This window comes from Urocampus carinirostris, chromosome 2 (assembly GCF_059441175.1).
Source record: "Urocampus carinirostris isolate Australia breed hairy pipefish chromosome 2, RoL_Ucar_1.0, whole genome shotgun sequence".
NCBI lineage: Eukaryota > Metazoa > Chordata > Actinopteri > Syngnathiformes > Syngnathidae > Urocampus > Urocampus carinirostris.
The window spans coordinates 49,068,055-49,095,660 of record NC_142350.1 but is presented as its reverse complement, the minus strand read 5'-3'; the positions used below and the strand labels follow the sequence as shown (position 1 = coordinate 49,095,660).

The 27,606-nt window shown below is 40.2% G+C and overlaps 1 protein-coding gene and 1 long non-coding RNA gene across 2 annotated transcripts; one reads left to right on the top strand and one right to left on the bottom strand.

Annotated features, from left to right (window-relative positions):
- Window positions 1–773: 773 nt before the first annotated feature.
- il11a (interleukin 11a) lies at window positions 774–25,624 on the bottom strand. Its single transcript, XM_088326905.1, has 5 exons — window positions 25,523–25,624; window positions 15,876–16,033; window positions 4,563–4,658; window positions 4,302–4,463; window positions 774–1,473 (listed from the first exon to the last, which is right to left on the bottom strand). Coding segments are annotated over exons 1-5 (597 nt in total). The 5' UTR covers window positions 25,524–25,624; the 3' UTR covers window positions 774–1,293.
- LOC148372255 (uncharacterized) lies at window positions 22,854–23,420 on the top strand. The gene is made up of 3 exons (XR_015849531.1): window positions 22,854–22,881; window positions 23,011–23,083; window positions 23,332–23,420. It is a non-coding gene; the product is annotated as an uncharacterized LOC148372255 (long non-coding RNA).
- Window positions 25,625–27,606: the final 1,982 nt, after the last annotated feature.

Sequence of the window (27,606 nt, the reverse complement as noted above, 5' to 3'; positions counted from 1 at the left end):
AAATTTTGTGTTTTTTTTTTGTAAAGACTTAGTCGGCTATAAAAAAATCGTACTTTTTGTCTTGTATTTATCAGAAATGAGCCCAAAAGCCTGGAGAGAACAAGAAGCACGAGAACCATAGAAACAAAGTTTATGAAAGAATATGAAGAAGGCACACAAGTTGCGACAACTTTGCCAGAAAGCATTGCTGGAACCAATCGACAACTGGGACTATTATTAAAGATTAGGAGGTGATTTAAGTAAGGAAATCTTCAAATAGCATGACAATCCATCCATCCATCCATTATCTGCACTGCTTATCCTCAGTAGGGTCGCGGGGGTGGTGGAGCCCATCCCAACTGTTTTCAGGCAGTGGGCACGGGACACCCTGAACCGGTTGCCAGCCAGTTTCAGGGGTTATAAAGACAGACAACTCACTCGCTCATTCCAGGCGAAAAATTAAACCAGCCAATTAACCTGACATGCATGATTTTGGAATGTGGGAGGAAACCGGAGTGCCCGGAGGAAACCCATGCAAGCAGGGGGAGAACATGCAAACTCCACACAGAATTGTGCCGCGGACACGCTATCCTCTTATCCACAGTTCCGGCAGCATGACACTCCTTGAAGTTAAAATCAGTTGAAATTTTAATCCACCGTATTCTCCTCCCTCTATGCCACTTGACCAGCTTAGGTCACCACACTAAAGGAAATAAAATCATTTATATGTATTTATAATGTTATTTTAAAATATGCACATATATTACCCATAAGTCGTACTTACTATATCCTATTTTTAACGGTGTTATCTGGGGTAACAGGGGTTAGGATCTAATCACCATAAGATTTTATCCCCATAACATGATCATTTCACTTCGCGATCCCCACCTCCAAATGAATTAAGGTCGTATCCCGGGGTCCACTGTACAAAGTAACTAATTTGAAAGACATGCATAACTAACAAGAAGTTCTGGAAGTGCTACCTTTGAAATCAGTGAGACACAAGAAAAAGATGGTCAAATAAATTCACGTCAATAGAAAAAAAAAAGATGCGGAGTGACGCACGAAGACTTCAAATAAATAACATTAAATAAATTACTAAGAGTCAATAAATAAATAAATACATAAATAACATAGTCGGGAACTAGTAAGAGTTCAGGAAATAATGATCACTTGAGTTACACTGGCGGATGGTTATCCTAGTTGCAATAAAGCGCATCCTCTGGCTCTGATGGAAAGAAACTGGATTTTCCGTCCGTTGACTACAGTGCACGTCCATAAAAGAGCCCTCCCCCGACATCCCTGAGTCAATTCTCATTGAGGGGTGGAGATCTTTGGTTTGAGACTGATGAATGCTCGGTAGGCCCAGTCGCAGAAAAGCTTAAAATGGTGGAGAAGCTCCTGGCTGGACTGCAGTACATCAAACTGGTAGGGAAGGTGTGGGGGGAGAGATGGGGCGGCGGGAGTCAGCTTCGGAGCGTCCACCCTTTGCATCTGATGGGAAAAATCTTGGTTTAGTCAAAGGTCCCAAACGTTTTTACACTTTCACTACATCAGCCACTGTGAATATGCACATACTTGTTACATCTCACAAGCAAAACAGCGCAGCATTGCCGGGTAGATAGAAGATCGGAAAAGGCTGCAGTACCCAATTTGGCTGACAGAGGGTGGTAGAGAGCCCACAAAGCAGATAATAATAATAATAATAATAATTTCCTTGTATTGTCATTCTGTGTAACAATGTACACAGAACGAAATGTCGATTGCACCTGACCCGTTGTAGCGAGCCGATGCAGCCGCAGCCAACAGAGGGCGCCGCCGACCACTTTTTAAGTCTTAGGAATGACTCGGCCGGGGCGCGAACCACCGACCTCCCAGTCTCAAAGCGGGCGCCTTACCATCTAGGCCAGACGAAAGCAGATGTTTATCAATTTTGTTGGAATTTATTGGGGATGCTTTGACATGAAACCTAGGTAAAGACACTCATGGAGGCCTAAAGTCCATCCGTGTAAATTTTCATGACAGTCTGGTCAGCCGTTTCGGAGCCTATAAGTCACATACAAACCCACACACAAATTGGGATTAATAGAGTAGTTTCAATATATGTATATTTAACATGTTTATCCTTTTGCACATTCATACTTTTTTGTATTGTTTCTTACTCGTAATGAAAAGAGAAGGCCTCAAATTCCATTGCACTTTTTTAAAGACAACAAAGGCCGTTCATTCATTCATTCATTCATTCATTCATTCATTCATTCATTCATTCATCCATTCATCTTACACTCTAAAATTAAATCATAGCTTTGGCGCTATCTTGTGGCGTTTTGGTGCAATGTATTATTTACATGCGGTTTATTTAATTGCTCATTTAATTTTGTGGTACAGTAGTTTGCTTAGGTGTGGTATCCAGGCTAAAAAACAGGCTAAAATATCCCCAGAGATGCATCTGGCACTTCCACTGTCAATTGAGTCAAAAATGAATGGTACTTATAGTATGTCAATGGACTTTCATGATATGTTGCATTATTTTGATGATCCTGCATTGAACGTTTCCTTATAGGGTATATTATTTTCTCAACGATTTCTTCAATCAATTCAGATTTTGAACAACAAATGTTAATTTTGACCCCCCCCCCTCAATTCAATTAAATCAGTTCACTGCAATTATTATTAATGTATAAAATATTCCTGAACAAAAACATCGACCAAACCTCGTGATGAAAATTAATTGAACTTCAGATAAAATAGGTGAAGGTCTTACTTATTTATTTTTTACATTTTAATCAATAATTGTGGAAATTAATTACAAATATTCTCAACTGTCCTGATCAGTGCAACAAGTCAAGTTTTTTTATCAAAATTATAAAAAAAAGAAATTAATGTAAAAAAAAAAAAAAAATTAAAAAAAAAATAAAATTAAAAAAAAAAAAAAATATATATATATATATATATATATATATATAATATATAATATATAATGTGTGTGTGAGTGTAAATATAAAAAATAATAATCGACAAGATAAAAGCTTGTGAATCTTCATTTTCTACAAAATGTATCAGGACAGAAATTCTGACAGAATCAATTCATATAATTAGGAATCGAATAGGAAGAATGATAATATATCAAATGTTCTTAACACGGCTCCTTTTTGCTCCTATTGAAAGTTCTATTTCTTTTCCACACAATTTTCTTCCTATGTTCTCTGTTGTTTTGAAAGCAAAACCTCGTTCGTGCTCTTTTTGTAAAATACTTGGTCACCACAGGAAGACACTAAAGTGCTTCTTTATTTTAAAAAGACACGATCTTAAAGGGATAGTGTGTATCATTTGACCACCAGCTGTCGCTGTATATTATAGTGCAACTGAAAACAAGGGACACCAAAGACAGGGAAGGAAGCAAAGTACGGGAATTCAAAGAAACCAAATTGCACTATTTTTCTTCTTAGTCTTTAGCCCCAGACTTTTTTTTATGTTATTGGTTACTGATAGTAGCAAGATGGCGGACAATTATATCAACTCCCTTTAGGTGAGGCTCATGTCATGTAAAATAAACACTGATTTCTCAACCAATGAGTATTTTTTTTAAAATGCATGTTTATATGATTATTTGCGTATTTTAGCTTATTATTTCACGTCATTTGAGACGCCCTTAATCACAAGAGTCTCAAACCACAGACTATTATGACACCATCCCCTGATCTAAAACTTGGATGAGGGCAAGGAAACACTCAAAAACCTCAACATCAGGAAAATGGAGAAACCTTGAGGAGGGACCGCACATGAGGTAATCTCCCTTCCAAGATGATGAGGCTCCATATGTTCATATTATTTTCTTTTGTAAGTTTTCATTTTTTTTTACAACCAGGAGTCTTTAAATAATCTACTTTTAAGCGATCACATTAGTATAAAATTGGACTAAGTTTTGTCAGACAAATTCTTTAGAAGAAACTTTGTTGAAGTGAAGGAAGTTCTTCAGAAGTGTCCTAGAAGTTGCTATGGCTCTCACAAAAGTAATGTTTTGCTGTCGTTTTTGAGGGGTTGGCCTTCTTTAAGCAAATGCAAACAAAATAAAATGTCAACATTTTAGATGGTGCAAAGGGCGGCGTCAACTACTCTCTGCCAGCTTCAGTCGCCGGGGACGACTTTGGCTTTTGCCAATGGAACATTTTCAAAAGCAGAGCAAGCGGAAAAAGGCCATAAGTCAGCCGGGATAGGCTCATTACGCCCACCCACGTTATTTAAAAAAAAAAAAAAAAAAAAAAAGGTTGTATGCACCCCCTCCCCATTCTTGAGTGAAAAGGTAGCTGAGATCTCTTTACCTGACGGTGCACAAGGTTGATGAGCGACTTCATCTCCTTAATGACTTCCACCAACTTGGGCAATGCCGGGTGGTGGTGCTTCTTGGATACTCTGTTGAGCCACTCAAAGTGGTGCTCATACAGTTTCAGGTCGGCGTGCAGCTGGGAGAGCGTGGGTTTCAACTGGAGGAAGGGGGGCAGGAATAAAAACGTGACACTTTAGACTCGAAACATGGGTGTAGCTCACCAACCCCAGAAGAAACAGATTATCGTGGGCATTACCTCAAGGTTGTTGAGATCATTGGCTGATCTGTTGCTCATTTCTGGAAGGGAGCGGAAGCGGTGGGGCTCCACGTCAGAGTCGAAGGCATGCTCCCTCTAAGCGGACAAAAGGAGAAAGAAAATACTCAGTGGCTTGCTCGCAACTGTGCTAGTTTCTCTGATGGGGAAAAGCCTGAGCGCCTTTGACAGGAGAAGGTTTATTTCCTCCATTTTCAGACAATAGCACTCTCCATCGGGGTCAGAACGAGTTCAATGGGCTCCTCAATTGTCAGCGGTGGGAAATATGCAGATCCCCAAGATAGGGCATCCCAGCCTAATAACGTTTTCACTTTAAGGTGTGGAATAAGATGTTTTTTTCGATCCCTCTTTAGGGCATTTTCCCCATTAAATGATATCAACAGCGATTTCTTTTGCACAAACGCTTCTAAAATTCAAACATTTGAGTTATGGCTCTAAAAGGCCTGTCTGATATTGGTTTGCCTTAAGGCATCATGAAAATGCTGATATGTTAAAGGCTGGATTACCTCCCACAATTCCTTTCTCTTTCTAGATTCAGTTCAGAATCCTGTGGGCTTCGTAAAGACTTCGTAAAGTCGGTTATAAATACTGTGTTTTTTGTCCTGTATTTATACGCTATGGGGTCAAGCATTGATACTACAGGGAGAAAAAAAGTAAACACAAGATAACCATTGAAGTGAAGGTTGTATTTATCAAGACATACAAAGAAGGCACATGCATGGCAACCCTTGCTAAGTTCGGTCCCATAACAGTAGGGTTAAAAGTAAGCCATGTTTTGGTGACAACTGGAACAAATCAAGATTTGGGTCGATTTAACCATTTTTTCCAAGTCGTTTTACACAAATTGACCTAATGTTTGGGTTGTTCCCTCATTAGCATCCACCAGCTACTCTACTCGACCAGATTAAGTTACGTTACACCAGAGGTAAAAAGTAAATTGCCTTTTTTTTACATATATGTTCATTTGTGATATCCATCCATTAGTTTTCTGTGCTTATCCTTAGTAGGGTCGCAGGGGTGCTGTTTTAGGGCCGTGGGCAGGGGACACCCTAAACTGGTTGCCAGCCTGTCGCAAGGAACATTTATCATATATTATATTATAATTATTTTTAAGTCTTATACACACAATTAGTACTTACTCTGTACCATTTTTTTATTTTAATGTTTTTATCTCAGACTACATGCATTTATTCATTACCATAGTTTTTTTTCATCGGAATGGATTAATGTAATATCCTTGGGGTCTAATGCACTTAGTTAGTGTAATCAAATAATACTGAAACCTTTTGCATTTGAAAACAACTGCTGTTATCTATAGATTGCTGTTGATGCTCGAGATAAGAAATAAAGATCTTCATTGAGAGAAACAGCAGTGACATCAAACAATTTTCTTGTCTTACATTTTTTAAAGTGGTATTTTTATCTATTTTGTGCCCAGTTACAAAAAAGTACCACACATACTACGACAGCTAACATCTAAATAATGAACCCTCATATAAAGGAGTCAAATACCTTTTTAACCCTAAAACTCCATTTTCCTCCCCACCTCTACACAGTGCGAGTACTTTTTCCAGCTCTGCCAAAAGTCAACAATGTGAGCAAGTGACCCGGAACCCACAGGATGTTTTTGTGCACACAACAAGGCACTCTATGACCGAGAAAGCAGTGAAGAAAGCTGAAGGGAAACTCCAGACTCGCTATAAAAAGATTTGATGACGCAGTACCCGCTGCACAACTACACAGCTCGTGTTGTCATCCAGGTCTAGGTTTACTCTGGTGTAGTCCCTGCTCGGGCCGCCAGAGGGCGATCAACAATATATATGAACAAGCAGTATTTTGTTCACCCCCGAAGGAGTTAATTAAATGTGTGATATCGAAATACTCACCAATTATAGTTTTGATTTTTTTGTTTTTGAAAGGATAGTACGAGCAACAATTTTTCCTTAATATTAAATACTAAAATGGCTTACCAAGTTACAGTATACTGTACCATATTTTCCGGTCTGTAAGATGCACCTAAAAACCTCAAATTGGCCAGAAATTTGAAAGTGGGCTTTATAATCTAGTTCTACGAAATACATTGGATAACATTGGAAATGCAATATTACAATTAACTGATACTGCATACGATTACTGTTCTGCCTTTAAGAAACACATAGAGGGACCTTGGAGTGCCCTCTTGTGCTCAACATGTTAATTGTTTGTTGCTAAAAGGAAACCAAAGAGAACAAAACTTAGACGGCAGCTCCAACACCAACTTTTAAACCCTCTTTGGATATTCTCTTGTTGTTGCTTTGGGCAATAACTCCGTTAGTATGAAACATATTGTTATTACTTGAATGACGATTTTTGTTTATGGTCACGTTTTGTACAAAATAACTGTTCTGCCTTTGAGAAACATTTAGAATGGACTTGGAGTGTCCTCTTGTTGTTAACATGTAAATTGTTTGTTGTTAAATGTAATTTTAGTGGTTAAACCAGAAGTCACAATGCTAATTTATGTTTTACGAAATAAATAATTCATTTCCGGGATTTTTATACAACCGTAGCTTTTACTGAGTTTCAATTCCATGCTTCACTAGGCCATATATATGAAATATATACCACAAAAGACTGTTTTTGAGGGTGCGCCTTGTAATCCAGTGCACTTTATAGTGTGAACAGTATGCTACGTCAATAAAAAGGCCCCAAAATCTATGTAATATATTTTAAAATTAACTTAAGTAATTAGGTGTAGATTTCTCTTTCAGAAAAAAAGCAGAAGGACAAGTACTTCCTGTTTTGTTCTTAGTACAAATTTGTGTAATCTCAAACTAAATAAAAGCTCTGCTACCTAGTGGCCGACTGCTATATCACACTTAAGTATAAATTGAACCGAAATCCAGCTCCAACAAAAACAAATCTATTTGTTTGAAAAAAAATCTGTTCTTTTTCACGAAAAACATTAGTACTGTACATCACAGTTAGAACCTAAATGCAATGAAATTAAACAAACGCAGCCCTGACAGGTAACTGTGGTTATTGCAACCGCCCCACATTTCAGAGGTCCGGGTTCAAATCTGATTACTGGTTTGCATGTGCAAAGTTCCAGCACACCCGTGACCTTAATGAGGTTAAGCAGTGCAGAAAATTGATGGAGATAGCACTAACAGGGGACTAAAATCTGCATTGTTGAGAGACAATTTTTAATAATTTTCCAATAGTAGTTATTGGAGCCTGAAAGCCTGAGGGAAACCATTTGGCAAAATTTGGAGGCCTACTTACATGTGATGGATACACCTGGAGCGACTGAAATGAGCAAATAGCTGGAGTCTGTCTAAAAAACGCAGAATTTGTAAGGTGTGGACTATGAATTAAGTAACTCAGCTGTGGAAGGCGACTGACACTGAAGGACTCAGCAGGAGGAGCCAACTAACGATAGCGGCTAGCGGTGAGCTTAGATGCTAATATGAGTTACCAGAGAAGGAAACAGTAGGTAAAAAAATAAAGCCTCAAAGGTTTTAATCCTAGGGCTCTGCGATGTTTGCTTGCACGACCAGCTATAAAAGGCAGATGACAAAAAAGGACAGAATAGCTGACTAGAAATAGCTGCTAGCTGTTGCCTACAGTTAGCTGGCTAACACGAATTACTACAAATGGAAACATCGAGAAAAAAAGAGGCGTATGCCCTAATTACGTGACTCTAGGATGTTTGCTTGCATGACCAGCTTTGGAAGGCATATGACAATGCAGGAACAGCCAACAATAGACGCTAGCAGCGAGCCATAGCCTGCAGCCAAGTAGCTAGCATAAGCGGCCTAAGCCAATGAGTCTTTAACACATATAATTATTATATAGTATATGTGTTTTTTGATTATTTCAATCATTACAGTATTATTAAAAAAGGAGTATCTTTAAAATACACACTGACGCTTTAAAGCTTGTTGCATGTGTGACTTTAGGGACATGGCTTGACGAGACTTGCTGAGTGTGACCCGGGGCCCCGTTTGAGTGTGAACTGTGGCTTACATCAGCTCCAGTCGCATTTTTTTTGTATTTGTCTGAATTTGAAAGTGACGTTAGCGCCACAGTACAAAACCATGCAAGAGACGACGTGCTCACTTCACTAATGAATTCAAATGAGTGACGAGGTATGCGTCATTCCCCGGGGGAGGAACATAACGACATTTAGTTGATTAGTGTTGGAAGATGATTCTGTGCAAACATGTTGTGGGCCTGATGTTTCTTTCACCTGTTTTGCAGTTGCCGGATTGTGACGTCGCTGCCTTATGTTTTGTCTCTGCGGCCGTATCAGGTACACACGTATGCACACATCATTTCTTGCGGTTTTTAATTCGCCTCTTTATCCCTCATGACCTCACCCAGCTGAACTCGCCGTCTAAGCCTCTGTCTTGCGAATACAAAACAGTGATGAATCTTCCATGATTTTTATCGCGTCACTTTGCCGACAAAAAATGTTTGTAAACACCACACTTACACCGCCGTAACTACAGTGCCTAGCAAAAGTATTGCCCCTCCTCCCCAAAAAAACAACTTTTTGTCACATAGCCAAATTTCCCACTTCGAGCTTAAAGCTAAAATACGAAAATATGTTCTAAGAATAAACAAAATGTGAGACACAATCATTAAGTGGAACCAAAATATTTCAACATTTTATACTATATTAACAACAACAAAACTGAAAAGTAGGTGTTGCAAAAATATTGCCCCCCTGTTTTCTCAGCTCAGCCAACTGACTCCGGAAGTTCCCTTATGACTTCTGAATGATCCAATGTCGACCTAAGTGACTAACACCAACAGAGTGCACGTTTGTGTCATTCAGACACAGAGAACAGACAACACCAGGCTGGTCCAGGATAAGGTTGTAGCAAAGATCAAAGCAGGATTGGGATACAAGAGGATTTTGCAACATTCACAAATCTCTCAGAGCACTGTGCGAGCAATAATATGAGTAAGGAAAGAGCCTAAAACCTGTGTGAACATACCAAGACCTGGCTGTCCTTCTAAACTTTCGGCCCAAACATGAAGAGAACTAATCAAATAAGAAACCAAGGGACCAATGGTCACATTGGATGGCCTGCCGGCATACACAGCTGAGGTGGGACAATCTGTGCATTAGACAACTATTAGTCGCACTCTGCATTTATCTGCCCTTTATGGAAGAGTGCCACGAAGAAAGCACTTCCTGAAAGAATAGTGATTGGCATTTGCAGGAAGCTACATGGGAGACACACAAAACGTCTGGAATAAGGTGCTCTGTTCAGATGAGACCAAAGTTGACCATTTTGGGCTGAACACAAAATGTAACACTGCACCTCACCCTGAAAACACCATCCCCACTTTCAAATATGGATGTGGCAGCATCATGCTTTCGGGTTGCTTTTCTTCATTAGGGACTAGTTGATTGGACGATGGAAGGAGACAAAAACAGGGTGATTTGGGCATAAAATCTGTTGGAGTCTGCAAGAGACCTGAGAATGGGGCGCTGGTTCACCTTCCAACAGGACAATGATCCTAAGCACAAAGCAATGGTTTAAAACTAATAATATAAAGGTGTTAGAATGGCTTAACTTGTTTGGGTGTTTGGGCATTTTGGATTGGCCATGGTCCCCAAAAATTTTGTGTGTGTTTTTGCTACTTTTTCCCTTTTTTAATTTTCTTTATTTTTGTATGTGTTTGTCTTGCTGTCGGTCACCCCTCTTGAGGGATATGACCAGGGAATATAGATAGATGGATAGAATTGCCAAGCCAAAGTCCAGACCTTATTCATATAGTGCCTTTGTGGAAAGATCTGAAAAATGCTGTGCACAAAAGAGTGACACCATCAAACCTTAAGAAATTTGAGCTGTTTTTAGGGAAGAATGGGCAAATGTTTCTGTTTCGAGTGCAAAACATATAGAGACATACCCAAAACACTTGTGGGTGTGATCACAGCCAAAGGAGATTGTGCAAAGTATTAACTTAACATTTCTGATTTTTTTTTATCTGTTAGCACAATAAAACATGTTGATGAAATTTGGTTTCTTATAACGATTGTCTCACTTGGAAAATATGTGATACAAAGAAAATATGTATTTATTTTTATCTATAAGTTTAAAGCCTGAAATATGGCAATATGTCAAAAAGTTATCGGGGGTCCAGTACTTTTGCAAGGCTAGCGTACACACGCAGAGGAGCCGCAAAAATGCAGACACGCACGGCTACACTTGTGTTTTTGTCGCGAAAACTTATATAAACTCATACGTATACGCTCCAGCTCCCCTTTTAAAAGCATCACTTTCATTGCTGCCCTCGACCGGGACTTTCCACGGATTCCTATTCTATTTATCTTTCCGAACGGCGTCCCCCTATTTAGCGAAAATTCCGCACAATGAGAAAAAAAAGAGGTCTTGTATGTTACTGAACACTGTCAAATACTGTCCCCGATGCGCCTTGATGTGTGCGTGTTTTTTTTTCAGAGCTCGGCCGCAAGTTAGACGACGGCGACAGCGATAGCCTCAAAGGCGCGCACGCTTTTAGAACACTTGCGCTACACACAAACTACTGTGAAAACTGGAGGGTAAGGCGCAACTGATTATAAGCCGATTACTTTTGCAAAGTAAGAATAACATTTCGTAAATACATAAAATGCGCCATGATATAATCTACCCTAGTAACATGAGATATTCACGGAAATAGATAAGTTTTCAAGCACAGTATGCTTAAAATGCAATTGCTAAAAACCTTATGTGTGCTTTCATTTGATATTTTGTGTAATGATATGTAGTTACATATCTTGATTTGCCATTCAATTGTGTTGATTAGGATAAATACCACATGTTTTTACTTCCTTAAACTTTATATCTTTCAAAGACTAAAATAAACAAATTAAATAAACTGAACTCATCACTGCTAGGGCACTAAAAAGCTGCATTGTTAAAGTGACAGCGTGTAATAATTCCACACTAGAGGTCATTGTAGTTTATGGCATTGAAGCATTTGCATTCAAAGAAGACACACTACTGAAGCCCAAAGGATACCACCCATTCATCTATTAACTGCACCGCTTATCCTCAGGAGGGTCACTGGGGTGCTGGAGCCAATCCCAGCTATTTTTGGCCAGTGGGCATGGGACACCCTGAACTGGTTGCCAGCCAGGCGCAGGGCACACAGACAGACAACTCACTCGCTCAGTCAGACCTAGGGACGATTTGGACCAGCCATTTAACCAGCCATGCATGTTTTTGGAATGTGGAAGGAAACCGGAGTGCCTGGAGTAAACCCATAGAAACACAGGGAGACCATGCAAACTCCGCACAGGAAGGTTGGTAGCTGGATTGGATCCCATGACCTTAAAACTATGCCGCAGATGCTTAACCACTCCTCCGCCGTGCTGCCAAATGATACCGCTTGGTCAATTTCGAAAGCCTATTTCCATATTTTTTTGCTTGAGCAATTTCCATCAGTAATAGGACCTGATAGCGGTTGATAATCCCTGCCAGCAACAACAAGAGACTGAATGAGCTGGATAAACACGGAGCGGCTGAAAAGAGCCAATAGTTGGAGTTGGTCAGAGCTGGTGTAAGTGGCTAGCTTCATAAAGGATAACATAACTAAGTGATGTTCAAGTAGATGACCAGCTATGGAAGGCAAGTGACATTGAAGGCCAAAACGTGTTCGAGTTATACAGAGCAGCTATAACAATGGAGGCTAACTGCGAGCTGTTGCCTGAAGCCAAATAGATAACATGAGTGGCTAGAGAAGGAAACAGTGGGAAAACCGCTAAATGCCGGAATCACGGGACTCACCGACTGTTGTAGGCTGAGTTGTTGAAGGTAAGTCGCTTAAAAGCACCACTCAGGCTTCCTTAAGCAATAACATTGTGACCAAATATTTTCAAATTTCTAAACCTACCAGTCTTTTAAGAAAATGTAAGTTAACACTTGTGTTTTTGCATGTTATTTAAATATACTGTATAATGTTTTTCAAAAACAATTAAACATTTTTACGTACATCATGGGTCACAATATATTACACAATTAGCTGTTAGGGCACCCTTTGGAGGTTGATTTGTTAATGGTGTTCCATTTGTAACAGGCATCTTCTTGGCCACCTATACATATTTTGAAGTTCAATTTCCAGACATGTTGTGACACACTTCAATTTCCAGACCAGCAATTCTTTGTTTGTTCAGCAGGTATGCCCATCCTTCAAAGTATTATTGGTCAATTTAAATGATATATATATTCCGTTCAGTTATTGTCACTGGGGCAATTTGCACTTAATACAAACTTAATCCATAAACTAGCTTCACCATTGCATAACCAGTACGGCTCAAATACTACAAAAAAAGTATCATCTGGTTATTATGCTAATCAAGACTAGAGGTAGTATGAGGCTATAAATACTCCAAAGTTTTGCGTAATGCAAAAATAGAATTTGGATCCGTCATGTGAAACAGCAAAAGATGGGCTTATTATTTCCGACTGTTATAAAACGCCAGCTGGGCTTCGGGCTCAGTCCTCGCGTCTGATTTTTCCGAGCCGCTCCTATGCCAGCAAAATAGACGCGCTTAACCAGACGTGTCGGTGCAATGCCGTTTAGTGGCGGGAAAAATGGCAGCTTCCTCACCGCCAATTGCACTTTTGCCACAAACATAATTTCATCGTGTACAGAATTGTCTGTTGTCGTTTCACCATCGGTATGTTGAGTAGCGCTGCGGGCGAGAAATGCCTTGGCATAATTTCCTTTTATTTATTCTTTTATTGTTATCTACTCTTCTAGCCTTATTCCCTTTTTCGATGATATAAGGTTGCTGAGTCAGCTTTCGATCCAGGTTAAAAAATAAGTGAGGTCAGTCAGTCAAATCTAAGCTCGCACGTGGGCTCTGGCCAGTTAGTCGTCGGTAAAAGAGGATTAAAGTCTGACTAGAGTCTGACGTAATAGCTGAGCTCACCAACATGTTAAAAAGGACCAGAACAGATAACATTAGTGTTTTAATTAATGCTATTAGGTCGTTAAGCGCTGGTGCAACTGTCAGCAAGCATTATCCGTGAAAAAAAACGGGCAAGAACAGGAATAGTTTAATATGCTGTAGTATGCATGCCAGACCAGTAGTAGGCACTGTCCATATAGTAGACACTTGATGACAACATTAGCGCTTTAGTTGATTCTATTAAGTCATAAAGCGCTGGTGCAACAGTTAGGGAATATCTCCGTCGTTGATGACTATACAGAAAAAAATGAGCGAGAAAAGGAATGCTTACATATGCTGTAGTGTGCATGCCAGGCCAGTTTGTGGCGCTGACATTATAGTCCACATTTTAAGATAACATTAGCTCTTTAAATAATGCTATAAGGTCGTTAGCGAGTGTTATTTCATCGGTAACCATTAAGGAAAGAAACGGGCAACAACTGGAATGCTTTGGTATGCTGTAGTATGCTTGCCATGCCAGTAGGTGGCACTGTCTTCTTCTGTTAAAAGACAATGTCAATGCGATATAATATTTTACTCATGTTTACATTCATATGTTTTCTGATGCTGTTATCAAGTAAAATAATGATCTCAATTACAATATCTATCCACAGCAAAAACTAGCGATGTTACATTTGACACTTTTTGTGTCTTTTTTTTTTTAAAGACGGTTCTACAAATAAATTGTTTTTTGTCGTTTCATGTTGTTGGGGTTGTCCATCGATTCGATGATGACCATCTTCTTTTATTTGTGAGTCTGCTGATGTTTGAACAGTCCGATCCTGGATTGTGGTCGGAGACTCAGGTAAAAGAGGATACCTGCGCAATGATGGTTTTTAAAGTGGCGTAAGGGGTGCGCTTTCCCCAACGCCACTATCTTGATTGTAAAGAAGATGGTTCCAGTGGCAAGGGAGACCCTAGACGACCAGCATCTTTCTACAACTGCAGGCGGCTAACGGGATCCAGGTCTGTGGGAAACCGCCTCAAAGCGTGCCGCCACCAGCTTTTAGGATCACTCTTAGTCTGAACTCTACCCTTCGACCTGTTCGGCTTGGGTAACCCTACCAGGAGTACGAGACTCCCGCCGACATAGCTCTAGGGGTCATGGAGACGCGCAAAGTGCCCCACCACGATAAGGTGGTGATCCGTCGGTCGTTTCATAATTAGTACAACGGCCTACATATTTGCTTGGGCTATATAAATAACACACAAGCAATTCGTCAAACATTGCTAATTTTACAGTGGTTACTTGGCAATCATTCATTCAGGTGATAGATTTTAAGTTTGGGCCCTCACACAGACGAGAAAATTGAGTTTTTATTTTGTTTGGTTTGGGTTGAGTTATTTGTTTAATGGTCAAAGTTCTATTTGTTTGATAATCACTGATTAGTTTGCATCATTGCATATATGGTTGTAAATTTTATTAAGGTTTATGCTTTGGGCCGCTTTTAGGCGGACGGAAGTCCACAAATAGCCCCTGGACAACAGCGTGAATACCAACTGACATCATTCTGTGGCTGTTCCCCTTCTTATCCTCTACATTATTAGTTTTTGTATTTCCACAGTAAAAAAAAAATGAAAAAAAAGTACAGGAAATTCCCTAGCTAAACTTATAAGTCCTTTTCAAACTACCATAGGGACCAGATCTTCCCTGCCAGCCCTATGTTTGATTAGCACACCTCACTCCTACCAGCAGTTCCTCCGTGAGCTTTATGAAGTTATTGGCCTCGTTGAACAGCTTGTATGATTGCATATATGTTCTATATGTTATGTATAAGTAAATGGAAAGAAAATCACAAAAAGGGAAACTACTTTTCGGTCTATCTGATAATGAATTTGTGTTTATTTATATCTTGCAGGACAACTTTCTGTTTTCTCTATTCTTGAACGTACGTTTCTGGCTCTGTAAGTAAAACAGTGTGATTGTGAGATAAAATCGAATGCCTTTTTATCTGTAATTTGTATCAATGGACAGCCTATTGGTTAAGTATTGGGGCTCCATCTGGCATGAACTGGGTTCAATTCCCGTTGCATACCCTGCTATTCGTTTGACCAATCATTGCACAAATACGGTAGTATACAGTAATACTTTGAGTAGTAACACTAATGTACAAATGCTTTATGTATTTGTAATCGTATCCACTCTATAATGCGGCCTATAAGGTGCAGCAGATAAGGTGCACTTTTAAATTTATGGCCAATTTGGGTTTCGCAAAATGCGTTTTTTATCTTCGACAGCTAAAATGTAAACAGGTCCAGAACATTTTCTAGCAAAGCTCTCTCTGAGACAACTCCAGGGTACGTATCCTGGCACCCCGGGCCTACGTTTAATCGGTTCTCACCAGCAGTTCCTGAGTGAGTTTCATGAGGTTTTTAGTCTGGTTGGAGAGCTTGTCCATGTCGGTGGTCCTCCGCTGGGGCAGCGGCGATGCCGAGGTAAAAACGGGCAACTGAGCCAGCAGAAGCGAGAGCAGGAGAGACGACGAGGAGTCCAGCAACACTGAGAGAAAAAATAGAAAACGGAAGCCATTAGCGCCAAAATGAACATGACCTCGGGCCGCCCTCGCGCAAGATATTGCACCACAACATAAACAATAGCTGCAGAACTTGGCAACCCGATGACAGATCCGTGTTTTCACTGGCACCTCATGAAACGGATCGGCATCACTAAAGCCGCTCGGGGATGAATGCGACCGATTGTCGCACCTGCGACTCAAAACGATGCGCGTCTTGAAATTGCCAACAGTGAGCGCATTCATTTCATTTTTTTCGCCTTTCATGTTCAAATAAGACTGGCGGGGGGATTGGAACTTGATAATTACGGGTGAGCCGCAACCATTTACAGACAAAATAACACAACTCACAAACTGGAACCAGTACAGTAGCCACGCGTCGTTCACGAACGCAATGGCTCTACAAGCCGGCTCTTTGAGTGAACAAGGGAAGCCAGCTCCCTACCGATGATGAGCCGGCTCCCTGCGAGGCACTTTTTCTATTGTAGGCGTAAGTTATAGTGATGTGTCGTTCGCAAACCTAACTGCTCTATGAGCTGGCTCTTTGACGTGAATTTTGGGAGCCGGCTCCTTGCTGATAAAAAGCCGGCTCCCTGTGAGATGCTTTTTCTATTAAAGTCGTACGTGAAAGTGATCTGTCGATAGAGAACGTAACTGCTCAATGAGCCGGCTCTTTGAAGTGAACACCGGGCGTCAGCTCCCCACCAATAATGAGCCAGCTCCCTATAATACAGTTTTTCTACTGAGGCACACGTGATAGTGACGTGTCGTTCTTGAACATAACAGCTCTATGAACTAGTTATTTGAAGTGAACAGCGGAACCCAGCTCCCAACCGATAATGATCCCACTCCCTGCGAGGCACTTTTTCTATTAAAGGCGTAAGTTATAGGGATATGTCGTTTTCGAACATTACTACTCTATGAGCTGGCTCTCTGATGTGAATTTTGGGAGCCGGCTCCTTACCGATAAAGAGCCGACTCCCTGCGAGATGCTTTTTCTATTGAACTCATACGTGATAGTGATGTGTTGATCGCGAACTTAACTACTCAGTGAGCCGGCTCTTTGAAGTGAACACCGGGCGCCAGCTCCCTACAAATAATGAGCCAGTTCCCTACCATTCACTTTTTCCCTTGAGGCACACGTGATAGTGATGTGTTTGCGAACGTAACCGCTCTATGAACCAGTTCTTTGAAGTGAACAGCGGAATCTAGCTCCCTACCAATAATGAGCAGGCTCCCTGCGAGACACTTTTTCGAATAAAAGTGTAAGTTATCGTGATGTATCATTCGCGGACGTAACAGCTCGAGGAGCTGACTCTCTGACGTGAATTTTGGCAGCCGGCTCCTTACCGATAAAGAGCCGGCTCCCTGCGAGACGCTTTTTCTATTGAAGTTCTACGGGAAAGTGATCTATCGATCGAGAACGTAACTGTTCAATGAGATGGCTCTTTGAAGTGAACAACTGGAGCCCCACCAATCATCACCAGTTTTCCTTTTGAAGGCGTACGTCAATGTTCAATATGCGTGGTGTCTTCTCTGTGTCCAGAGCTGGGGTTGGCACCCCAAAATGTTAAAAGGAATCAATTCAATAAAGAAATCAATTAATATATACTGTGTATATGTTAAGAATATTTGTGTCATGTTTGTCCTCCTAAAGAAACCATATATTTTTCTATTATCAAACTGAAAAAGGGTCAGAGAGCCACTAAGGAGCGCCAAAAGGCCACACACAGCTCCAGAGCCGCTAATTTCTGAGCCCGCTCTAGAAAAGATAGAGAACAAAACATAGGACAAAAAAGTAACAGGTCAAAGCAGAAAAGGAACCAGATTTGATCTCATTTGAATGATAACTACACATTTTATTTATTCATTTTGTATGTTTTTCAGAGGTTCTTTGTATTTTCGGTCTAAATTGGTGAAATAGTTCAAACTTTCTTCGTTTGATGGTTTATTTATAGCATTGATTAATTGATCATTTGCATTTTGTCAGAGATAATTTGACTTTATTGTTGCTCCGTATAAAATGTATTAACGGTTTGCATGAACTAAATATTGTAGAATAATACATTTTTCTAATGAATTATGAATTCAGTTTGTGCTCAATGTTACATGATTTTTAGCGATATATGGATTTGCCGCATCCAAATCTGAAATTCCTTTTCACCATTTAAATATGTCGACTTCTTAAACTGCAACTTAAAGGACATTATTAAAAAATAATTTGAAAAAAATCACAATTTTACTTACGTTTCATATCGAATCCAATCAGCAGGTGGATGAACCAATAAATAAATAAATATCAAAAAAAACAATCAGAAATCAACAGGCACTCCGTGTCACGTGCTCCGGTTTTCTCCTTGTTTTGGCGCCTTTTCAGTCAAGATGAGGAGCAAAATGATGCCAAGCGAAATTGTGAGGGGTGGTTTAAAAATATAGTTAAAATTAAATATATCTCTCGTTCTTGTTTTTTTTTTTAATAAGTTTAGATCAAAGTTTGTGATGATCTTTCTGGAAGGTAAAAACATAAAAAGGGAGCACTTGGACAGAAACGAAAGAAAGGAAGAGGAGAGAGGGAGGAGAGGAGGATGCGGTATGTCCAATTTTTTGCGCTCAAGTGAAGTGTTTAGGCTTGTTTAAAACTTCCTTTATAAAGACGTCGGGCCTATGACACATCGCCAGTGACTCACTTCATTCATAAAAACACACACACACTCACGGGCGCGCGAGCTCTCTCTCTTTCTCTCCCACCCTCCCTTCTCTCTTGACTCTCCTCCCTCTCTCTCTCTTTGCTAAAGTTGAAAAAAATAGATTCCGTCGTGTGTGTGTTTTTCTCTTGTTTTCTTTCCTCTATCACAGGGTATCAACAGGGGTATCAAGCATGCGGCCCGTGGGCCAGATCGGGCCAGCCAAGGGTTTTAATCAAGGGCCACCGAGAACATGAAGTAAACATTTAAATATTTCTACTTGATGTTAATAAAGACGGGTGTCACTCGCAAACAACTTTAGATGTGTTACTTTCTCTCTCTCTTTCTCTCTCTTTTCTTTCGTTCCCTTCTCTATCGTTTAGTCGATCTTTCTGTCTCTATATCTTTATGTCTATCGTACTATTTTGTTCTCCCTCTCTTTATTTTTCTCTTTTTCTTGTTGTTTTTCTCTTTTTTCTCACTTTCTTATCTCTCTCTCTTTCCCTCTCTCTTGTTCTCTTGCTTCCTTTCCTTCTTTGTTTTTCTCTTTCGCTCTTTCCTTCACTCTGTCTCTTTCTCCTTTCACTCCTTCACTCTGTCTCCCGCTCTTTCTCCATTTCTTTCTCCATTTCTTTCTCCATTTCACTACCTCTTTCTTTCCTTCTTTTAATCTTTGTCTCTGTCTTTCTGTTTTTCTTTCTGTCTTTCTTTCTTTCTTTCTCTTTCTTTCTATTTCTTTCTTTCTTTTTTCTTTCTTTTGTTCTTTCTTTCTTTCTTTCTTTCTTTCATTCTTACATTCTTTCATTCTTACATTTTTTTCTGGCTTTCTTTCTTTCTGTCTTTTGTTCTCGCTTTCTTTCATTCTTTCTTTTGTTCTTTCTTTCTGTCCTTCTTTCTTTCATTCTTTCATTCTTACATTTTTTCTGTCTGTCTGTCTTTCTTTCTTTCTTTCTTTCTTTCTTTCTTTCTTTCTTTCTGTTATTATATTGCACTACTTCTAGCTCATCAGTAAAGTGCTTGTAATAGATATAGAGGGATTTTTCTTTGCACTTAAATTGTTTAAAATGTCATTTTCTTTCTGGCTTTTTGAGACAGCAGTCTGTTATTTCCACTGCCCTCCCACCCAACACACACACACAGAATATCCACCTCCTATTTTTTCTTTCTCCCATCCTGAAGGAAAGAGTGAGAAACAAGCAAAAGAGGTGACCAAAAGGGGCCTCCAAAAGTGATGCATAGTAACAATAAGAACCTTGCATTTAATGTTTTTTTTCACCTATAATGTAATAATATTTTTTTTGCCCATTCGACAAAACAGCCTGTTATATTTACTGCCCCGCTATCATTTTGTACTTTCTCCCTCCCTCTTTCTCAAGGACGAAGGAAAGAGTGAGAAACGATGCACATCCATGCATTTCTTTGCACCAGAAATTATACATGTTTGCTTCCAGTCACCGGGGTGAAGCAAAAAGTGAGGAACAAGCAAGAGAGGTGACCAGAAGGGACATCTGAAAAGAGATGCATAGTAACTGTAAGATCACATCCACATCTATGAATTTTCATTCTCCCTCCTCCTTTCTCCAGAGTGAAAAATGAGCAAGAAGGATTTTCAGCCTTGGTCTCCCAAAAGTGAGGCATAATAACAGTAAAAATGATCCACATCCATACATTTTTTGCCCTCCCTCTTTCTCCAGGGTGAAAGAAAGAGTGAGGAACAAACAAGAGAGGTAACCAGGCGGGACCTCTGAAAAGAGATGCATTGTAACACATCCACATCCATGTATTTTCTTTCTCGTTCCTTCTTTCTCCAGGAGAGAATGAAGAATGATCGAGAATGATTTTCTGCAAAAGTCTCTCACAAGTGATGCATAGTAACAGTAAAAAAGATCCACATCCATGCCTTTGATGCCCTCCCTCTTTATCCAGAGTGATGAAAAGAGTGAAGAACAAGCAAGAGGTAACTGAAAGAGGTTCCTGAAAGGTTTTGCATGGTGACAGCAAGAACACAACCCCATCCATGAAGTTTCTCTCTCTTTCCATTTTTCTCTAGAGTAAAGGAGAGAGTGAGGAACAAACAAGAGAAATGACAAGTAGGAGCTTCTGAAAAGTGATGCATAGAGACTGTAAAAAACATCCAAATCCCATTCTTTTCTTTTCTCCCTCCTGCTTTCTCCAAGGTGAAAGAGAGAGTGAGGGACAAGCAAGAGAGGTGACCACTAGGGGCTGCATTATAACAGTAAAAGAAAAACCTCCACATCCATGCTTTTTTCGCCCTTCCTCTCACCCTTTCTCTCGTGAGAAGGAAAGAGTGAGAAACAAGCAAGAGAAGGTGACCAACGTTTTAGATAAAACAATATAGTTGTGGTTTATTTTTGCGTCTTTGAGACAGTAGTCTGCTATTTCCACTGCCCCATCACCATATTTTTCTTTCTCCTCCCTCTTCCTACAGAGTAAAGGAAAGGGTGATGAACAAACAAGAGCGGGGACTAGAAAGGGTCTCCGAAAAGTTGTATGGTTACAGTAAGCACACCCATGTATTTTCATTTTTATGTTGACCTACAATGTTATAAAAAATGTTTTTTTTTTGCCTCTTTGAGACAACAGATTGTTGTTTTCTCTGCTCTAAAGCCATATTTCATTTTCTACTTCCCTTTATTAAATGGTAAATGAAAGGGTGAGGAGAAGGCAAGAGACATGACCAGAAGGAGCCTCCAAAAATTAGCATGGTAACATGAGGAAACAGAACTAATGTTTTTGTTATAAATTACATTTTATTTGCCTTTTTGTCTCCACTGCCCCGCCATAATTTTATATCTTTGTCCCCCCTGTTTCTCCAGGGTTAAGTAAAGAGTGAGGAACAAGCAAGAGAAGGTAAGCAGGGGCCTCAGAACATGGTTACATAATAACAGTGAGAGCACATGTACATCAATGCATGTTTGCAGCTAAAATGTAATGAATTACATTTTTTTTGCCTCTTTGAGACAGTAGTCTTTTATTTCCATTGATAAAACACACACACAGAATATCCACCTATCATTATTTGCTTTCCCCCTTCCCTAAAGGAAAGACTGAGGAATAAATAGGAGGAAGTGGAGCCTACGAAATGTGCATAGTAACAGTAAGGAAACATCTGCATCATGCATTTTTTAATGATTTGTTACCTCTTTCTCCTCGGGGAAGGAAAGAGTGAGGGAAAGAGCAAGCAAGGTGACTAGAAGGAGCTTCAGAAAAGTTGTTGCACATGTTGCATAGTAACAGTAAGAAGTCATGCACATCCATGCATACCAGCTCAGTAGCCTAGATGGTAAGGCGCCCGCTTTGAGACTGGGAGGTCGGTGGTTCGCGCCCCGGCCGAGTCATTCCTAAGACTTAAAAAGTGGTCGGCGGCGCCCTCTGTTGGCTGCGGCTGCATCGGCTCGCTACAACGGGTCAGGTGCAATCGACATTTCGTTCTGTGTACATTGTTACACAGAATGACAATACAAGGAAATTATTATATTATTATTATTATTATTATTTATTTTTGCAGCTAAAACCTATAAATGTAATTGTGTTTCCTCTTTGAGACAGCAATCCGTTATTTCCACCGCCCCACCTCCATGTTTATTTTCTTCTCCAGGGTGAAAAAAGAGTGAGGAACGGGCAAGAACGGTGACCGTAAGGCGGCTCTGAAAAATCTTGCATAGTAACATTAAGAACACATGCTCATAGATGTATTTTTTAATTATTCGTTCCCTCTTTCTCCAGGGTGAAGGAAAAAGTGAGGGAAAGAGCAAGAAAGGTGACTAGAAAGGGGTTCCGAAAAGATGCATAATAACAGTAAAACGGCATGCCCATCCAGGCATTTATTTTTGCATCTAAAATGTTATAAATATAATTTTTGTTTTCTCTTTGAGACAGCGGCCCCTTATTTCTACTGCCCCACCGGCATGTTTTTTCTTCCTCCTCAGGGTGAAGGAAAGAGCGAGGAACGAGCAAGAACGGTGACCAGAAGGGGCCTGTGAAAAATGTTGCATAGTAACAGTAAGAACACATGCACATCCATACATTGTTTATTTATTCATTCCCTCTTTCTCCACGGGGAAGAAAAGAGCGAGGGAAAGAACACAAGAGGTGACTAATAGGAGCTTCAGAAAAGTTGCATAATAACAGTAAGCAGGCATGCACATCCATGCATTTATATTTGCTCATAAAATGTTATAAATGTAATTTTTGTTTTCTCTTTGAGACAGCAGTCCCTTTTTTCCACTGTCCCACCGCCTTGTTTTTACTTTCTCCAGGATGAAAGAAAGAGTGAGGAATGGGCAAGAACGGTGACCAGAATGGGCCACTGAAAAACGTTGCATAATAACCGTAAGATCACTTGCTCATCAATGTATTTTATAATTATCCGTTCACTCTTTCTCCTGGGTGAAGGAAAGAGTGAGGGAAAGAGCAAGCAAGGTGACTAGAAGGAGCTTCAGAAAAGTTGCATAATAACAGCAAGAAGGCATGCACATCCATGCATTTATTTTTGCATCTAAAATGTGATTTTGTTTCCTCTTTGAGACAGCAGTCCCCTTATTTCCACTGCCCCACCGCCATGTTTTTTCTTTCTCCAGGGTGACGGAAAGAGTGAGAAACGAGCAAGATCGGTGACCAGAAGGGGCTTCTGAAAAGTGTTGCATAGTAACAGTAAGAACACATGCACATCCATGCATTTTATTATTTATTTTCTTGCGCAGGGAGGGCGGGGCGCCCACTCGTCGAGGTCACGAAGGACAACATGACAGCATAGTCGAAATGTACGCACATTAAAACGATTCCTCGCGCTATCTTGCCGAGCTTTCCCCGCTGGAAATCTCTCATGTTTGGATTTGCCAAATCAAACAAATGATCGAGCTGTTTCTGTTGTCAAGAGGGAAATTAATTGGGAAAACCCGTCAAACAAATTAAACTAAGAGCAAACAGCTAATCAACTTGGATAGTCTTTCAGTTCATTGTTCGTACGGGTGCTTGAAATCTTCGAATATGCTTGAACACATGCACATCCATGCCGTCTGTCCCGTCTGTGTTTTTAAGGTCAGGAAAGTGGTTGAGTTTTTAGTGAAGTGCTTGAAAATGTTTGAATTTAATGTAATAAGTTCGTAAAAATGACACTGATGGTGGCTCCGGTCCTCATCGAGTTGTCATGTGAAGCGATACTGCCCCCGGCTGTCGCCTCCAAGAGGACAGGGTTATCAGATTAGTCATAGGAATAGCGGCTCTTTTCGAGAAGCCTCACTTTTATCTCCAAAATGGCTCCTCAGATTAAAATGTTTTTGGTTTTTGTGATATATTATCAATAATAATAAAATATTATGCACCAGATTATTTAATAATTAGTAATTTCATATGAAATACAGATTAAAATATTCACAGATTAACCATTTTTTAAAAATACAAACATTTTTTGATTTTGACACACTGAACCGATTTAAAGTCAAACAAAAGCACAAAATCCATGAAAATACAAAACGATAAAATGTAAATTAAAAATATAAACTCTTGAGTGCTATAAATAAATTATAAAATGCAAAAAGCACAGAGGTTTTTGTTCTGTTCACACGTGAGTATGTTCCCTGTTTCCTCCTACTTTCATGTTTCGTTCATTTAAAACAGTCAGTATTCTTATTTTGCGTTGCCTTAGTTTCATGTTTTGTTTATTTTGAGGTAGTTATCATTCCAGCAATGTTATTGATGGTATTGTTTTAATGGCACTGAAGTTTTTGTTCTGTTCACACGTGAATATGTTCCTTGCATCTTCTTCCTCTCATGTTTTGTTTATTTAGAAAAAAAAAGTATTCCAACTTGTCTTATTTTCATGTTTTGTTCATTTTGAGGTAGTCAGCAAGTCTGCATTATATTTCATGATACCCTTTTAATGGTACCGACGTTTTTGTTCTGTTCACACGTGAGTATGTTCCTTGTGTCCTCTTCCTTTCATGTTTTTTTTTTTAATTTAGAAAAAACTAGCATTCCAACTTATCTTATTTTCATGTTTTGTTCTGTTAAGGATAGTTAGCATTCCAGCATTATATTTCATGACACTAAAGTTTTTGTTCTGCTCACATCTGAGTATGTTTCCGGTTTCCTATTCTTTCATGTTTTGTTTATTTAGAAAAAACAGTATTCCGACTTATCTTATTTTCATGTCGTGTTCATTTAGAGATAGTTAGCGTTCCAGAATTATATTTCATCAGATTAATTCAATGACACTGAAGTTTTTGTCCTGTTCACATGTGATTCTGTTCCCTGTTTCCTATTCCTTTCATGTTTTGTTTACTTAGCGCTAGTTAGCATTCCAGCATTACATCTCACTGTCTACCAATCATGGCGAATGTGGGAATGTTTTTTGGGCGTTTTCTTCCTTTCAGGAATTGTTCATTTAGTTCCATACATTATGTATTATCAAGTCTGAGTGAGAGTAGCCTTTCAATTCTGAAGATCCCAGTAAACTTTGTTGTTCTGTTTCTTTACACTATCCAAAACCGATTCTTAAAGCGGCGTATAACTTCTATGAACTGAATTTCATTTTGACGTTTCCACGGATGAACAGGAAATTAAAGAAAGTTTCTTGCGTTCTAACGTTAGCGCTATGTTTAATGAATTCCCGACTAAGTCGGTCTGACTGGAAAGATCCAGTCAGGTGCAGTAAAGCGTGACCAACTGTTGCAAAAGGGCAAAAATGACTTTCCAGCGCTGCCTACAAGGAAATGCCCTCTAACGCTTTCAAGGAAAAACAAACAGCATTTGAAGGAACCGCACACTCACTGTGGTCAGGTAATCACCGATGGAAAAGGTCAAGAAAACGCGGGTTGATATGGACACTCTAGCTCTTTCTTTCCATTTTGCCACATCAAAAGGTTGTTTGAAGAAACAGCTGGGGAGGAGAAGAAAAGAAAGAGTGAAGTTAGTCACTCTATAGGGTTCTCCTGGGTGGCTCACACACACATGCGTTTAAACGTGCGCACAGATGCCCGTAACCCTTTAGAAAGGCGATCGTTACATTAATTAAAGGCTTCGAGACAATATCAGATGTTTTATTATTATGGTCTCGTTGTATGGTATCGCCTCCAGCCACAGCACAAGTAGTAAAGAAATACAGTGTAGCCACATGTTATTCTGGGTTAATTTTAGAACTAATCGGCTATCCAATTAATCGGATTGTTTTTATATATATAATTTTTTTATATAGGCAGCATGGCAGCGCAGTGGTTAGAGCGTGTGCGACACAGCTCTGAGGTCATGAGATCGAACCTTCCTGTGTGGAGTTTGCATGTTCTCCCCATGCTTGCGTGGGTTTCCCCCGGGCACTCCAGTTTCCTACCACATTCCAAAAACATGCTTGTCAGGTTAATTGGCCGGTCCGAATTGTCCCTAGGTGTGAATGAGCGAATTGTCTGTCCCTGTGTGCCCTGCGACTGGCTGGAAGCCAGTTCAGGGTGTCCCCTACCCACTGCCCGGAGATGGCTGGGATGGGCTCCAGCACCCCCGCGACCCTACTGGGGATAAGCGGTGCAGATAATGAATGAATGCATGTTTTTATATAATCGTCTTGTCATGGTTGCCCATTGCCCTCACTTGGGCCCGCCCGTTTGGCGCCAGCTGCTGCTCGTTGCCTGATTGACTTCGCTCCTATTTAAACTCAGTGCTCTCATTCACTCCTTGTCAGTCTGTCAACGAACACCTGCATTTGAAAGAATTGTAATTTGACCAGTATCCTGCTCGTGTATCCAGTAACCGGTATCAATCCCGCCTGTTGCGTCCTGCCCGGTATGTCTCTCTAGTCTCCAGTTGCCGGTATCAACCCCGTCCAACTCGTCTTGTCCGGTATCCTGCTCCAGTCTCCAATATCCGGTATCGATCCCGTCTGTCTCGTCCTGTCTGGTATCTTGCTCCGGTTTCCAGTATCCGGTATCGATCCCGCCTGTCTCGTCCTGTCCGGTATCTTGCTCCAGTATCTGGTTTCGATCCCGTCTGTCTCGTCCTGTCCGGTATTCTGCTCCAGTCTCCAGTATCCGGTATCAATGACGTCTGTCCCGTCCTGTCCGGTATCTTGCTCATGTATCCAGTATCCGGTATCGATCCTGTCTGTCGTGCCTTGGCCGGTATTTTACTCCAGTCTCCAGTATGGATCCCGTCTGTCCCGTCCTGTCCAGTATCTTGGTCGTGTATCCAGTATCAGGTATCGATCTTGTCTGTTCCGTCCAGTATCAGGTATCGATCTTGTCTGTTCCGTCCTGTCCGGTATCTGCTCGTGTATCCTGTATCTGTTATCGATCCTGTCTGCCCAGTCTGCGTAATGTTTCCACACAAGCTTTATTTTACGGAAATACGCGTGAACACAAACACTAGTGATTCGGCGATCGCTGGGTGGAAGAAGTGAGACAGAGAAGTCAGGCGCGGGAAAACAGGAAGCCAGATGCAGAGGAGATCGAAACCGGACAGTACAGACGGGATTGATATATGAGCAGATACCGGACAGGACGGAACAGACGGGATAGATACCTGATACTGGATACATGAGAAAGATACAGGACAGGAAGGGAAAGACGGGATCGATACGAGATTCCGGAGCAAGATACCAAACAGGACGGGACGGACGGGATCGATACCGGATACTGGATACACAATCAGGATACTGGACAGTCAAAATACACGTCTCCTAGTCCTCAAAAATTTTCTCTATGATTTTGTTAGGAATTCATATTAAAAATCATGGTAAATGTCCTACTCTTGAAATGCAATATATATATTTTTAAATTTCATAATAGTAATTATTAATGACCAATAACACTTTTCCTTTTGGGGGAAAATGAAAACATTTTTTTCATATTTTTGCAAGTTATTCATAT

Excerpts from the sequence above, each read along its gene's own strand:
- il11a (XM_088326905.1), bottom strand. Across the intron at positions 4,659-15,875 it reads AACTCACTCAGGAACTGCTG|AGGGAGCATGCCTTCGACTC; the intron begins GTGAGAACCGAT and ends TTGTCCGCTTAG. Across the intron at positions 1,474-4,301 it reads TCAACCTTGTGCACCGTCAG|ATGCAAAGGGTGGACGCTCC; the intron begins GTAAAGAGATCT and ends TTTTCCCATCAG.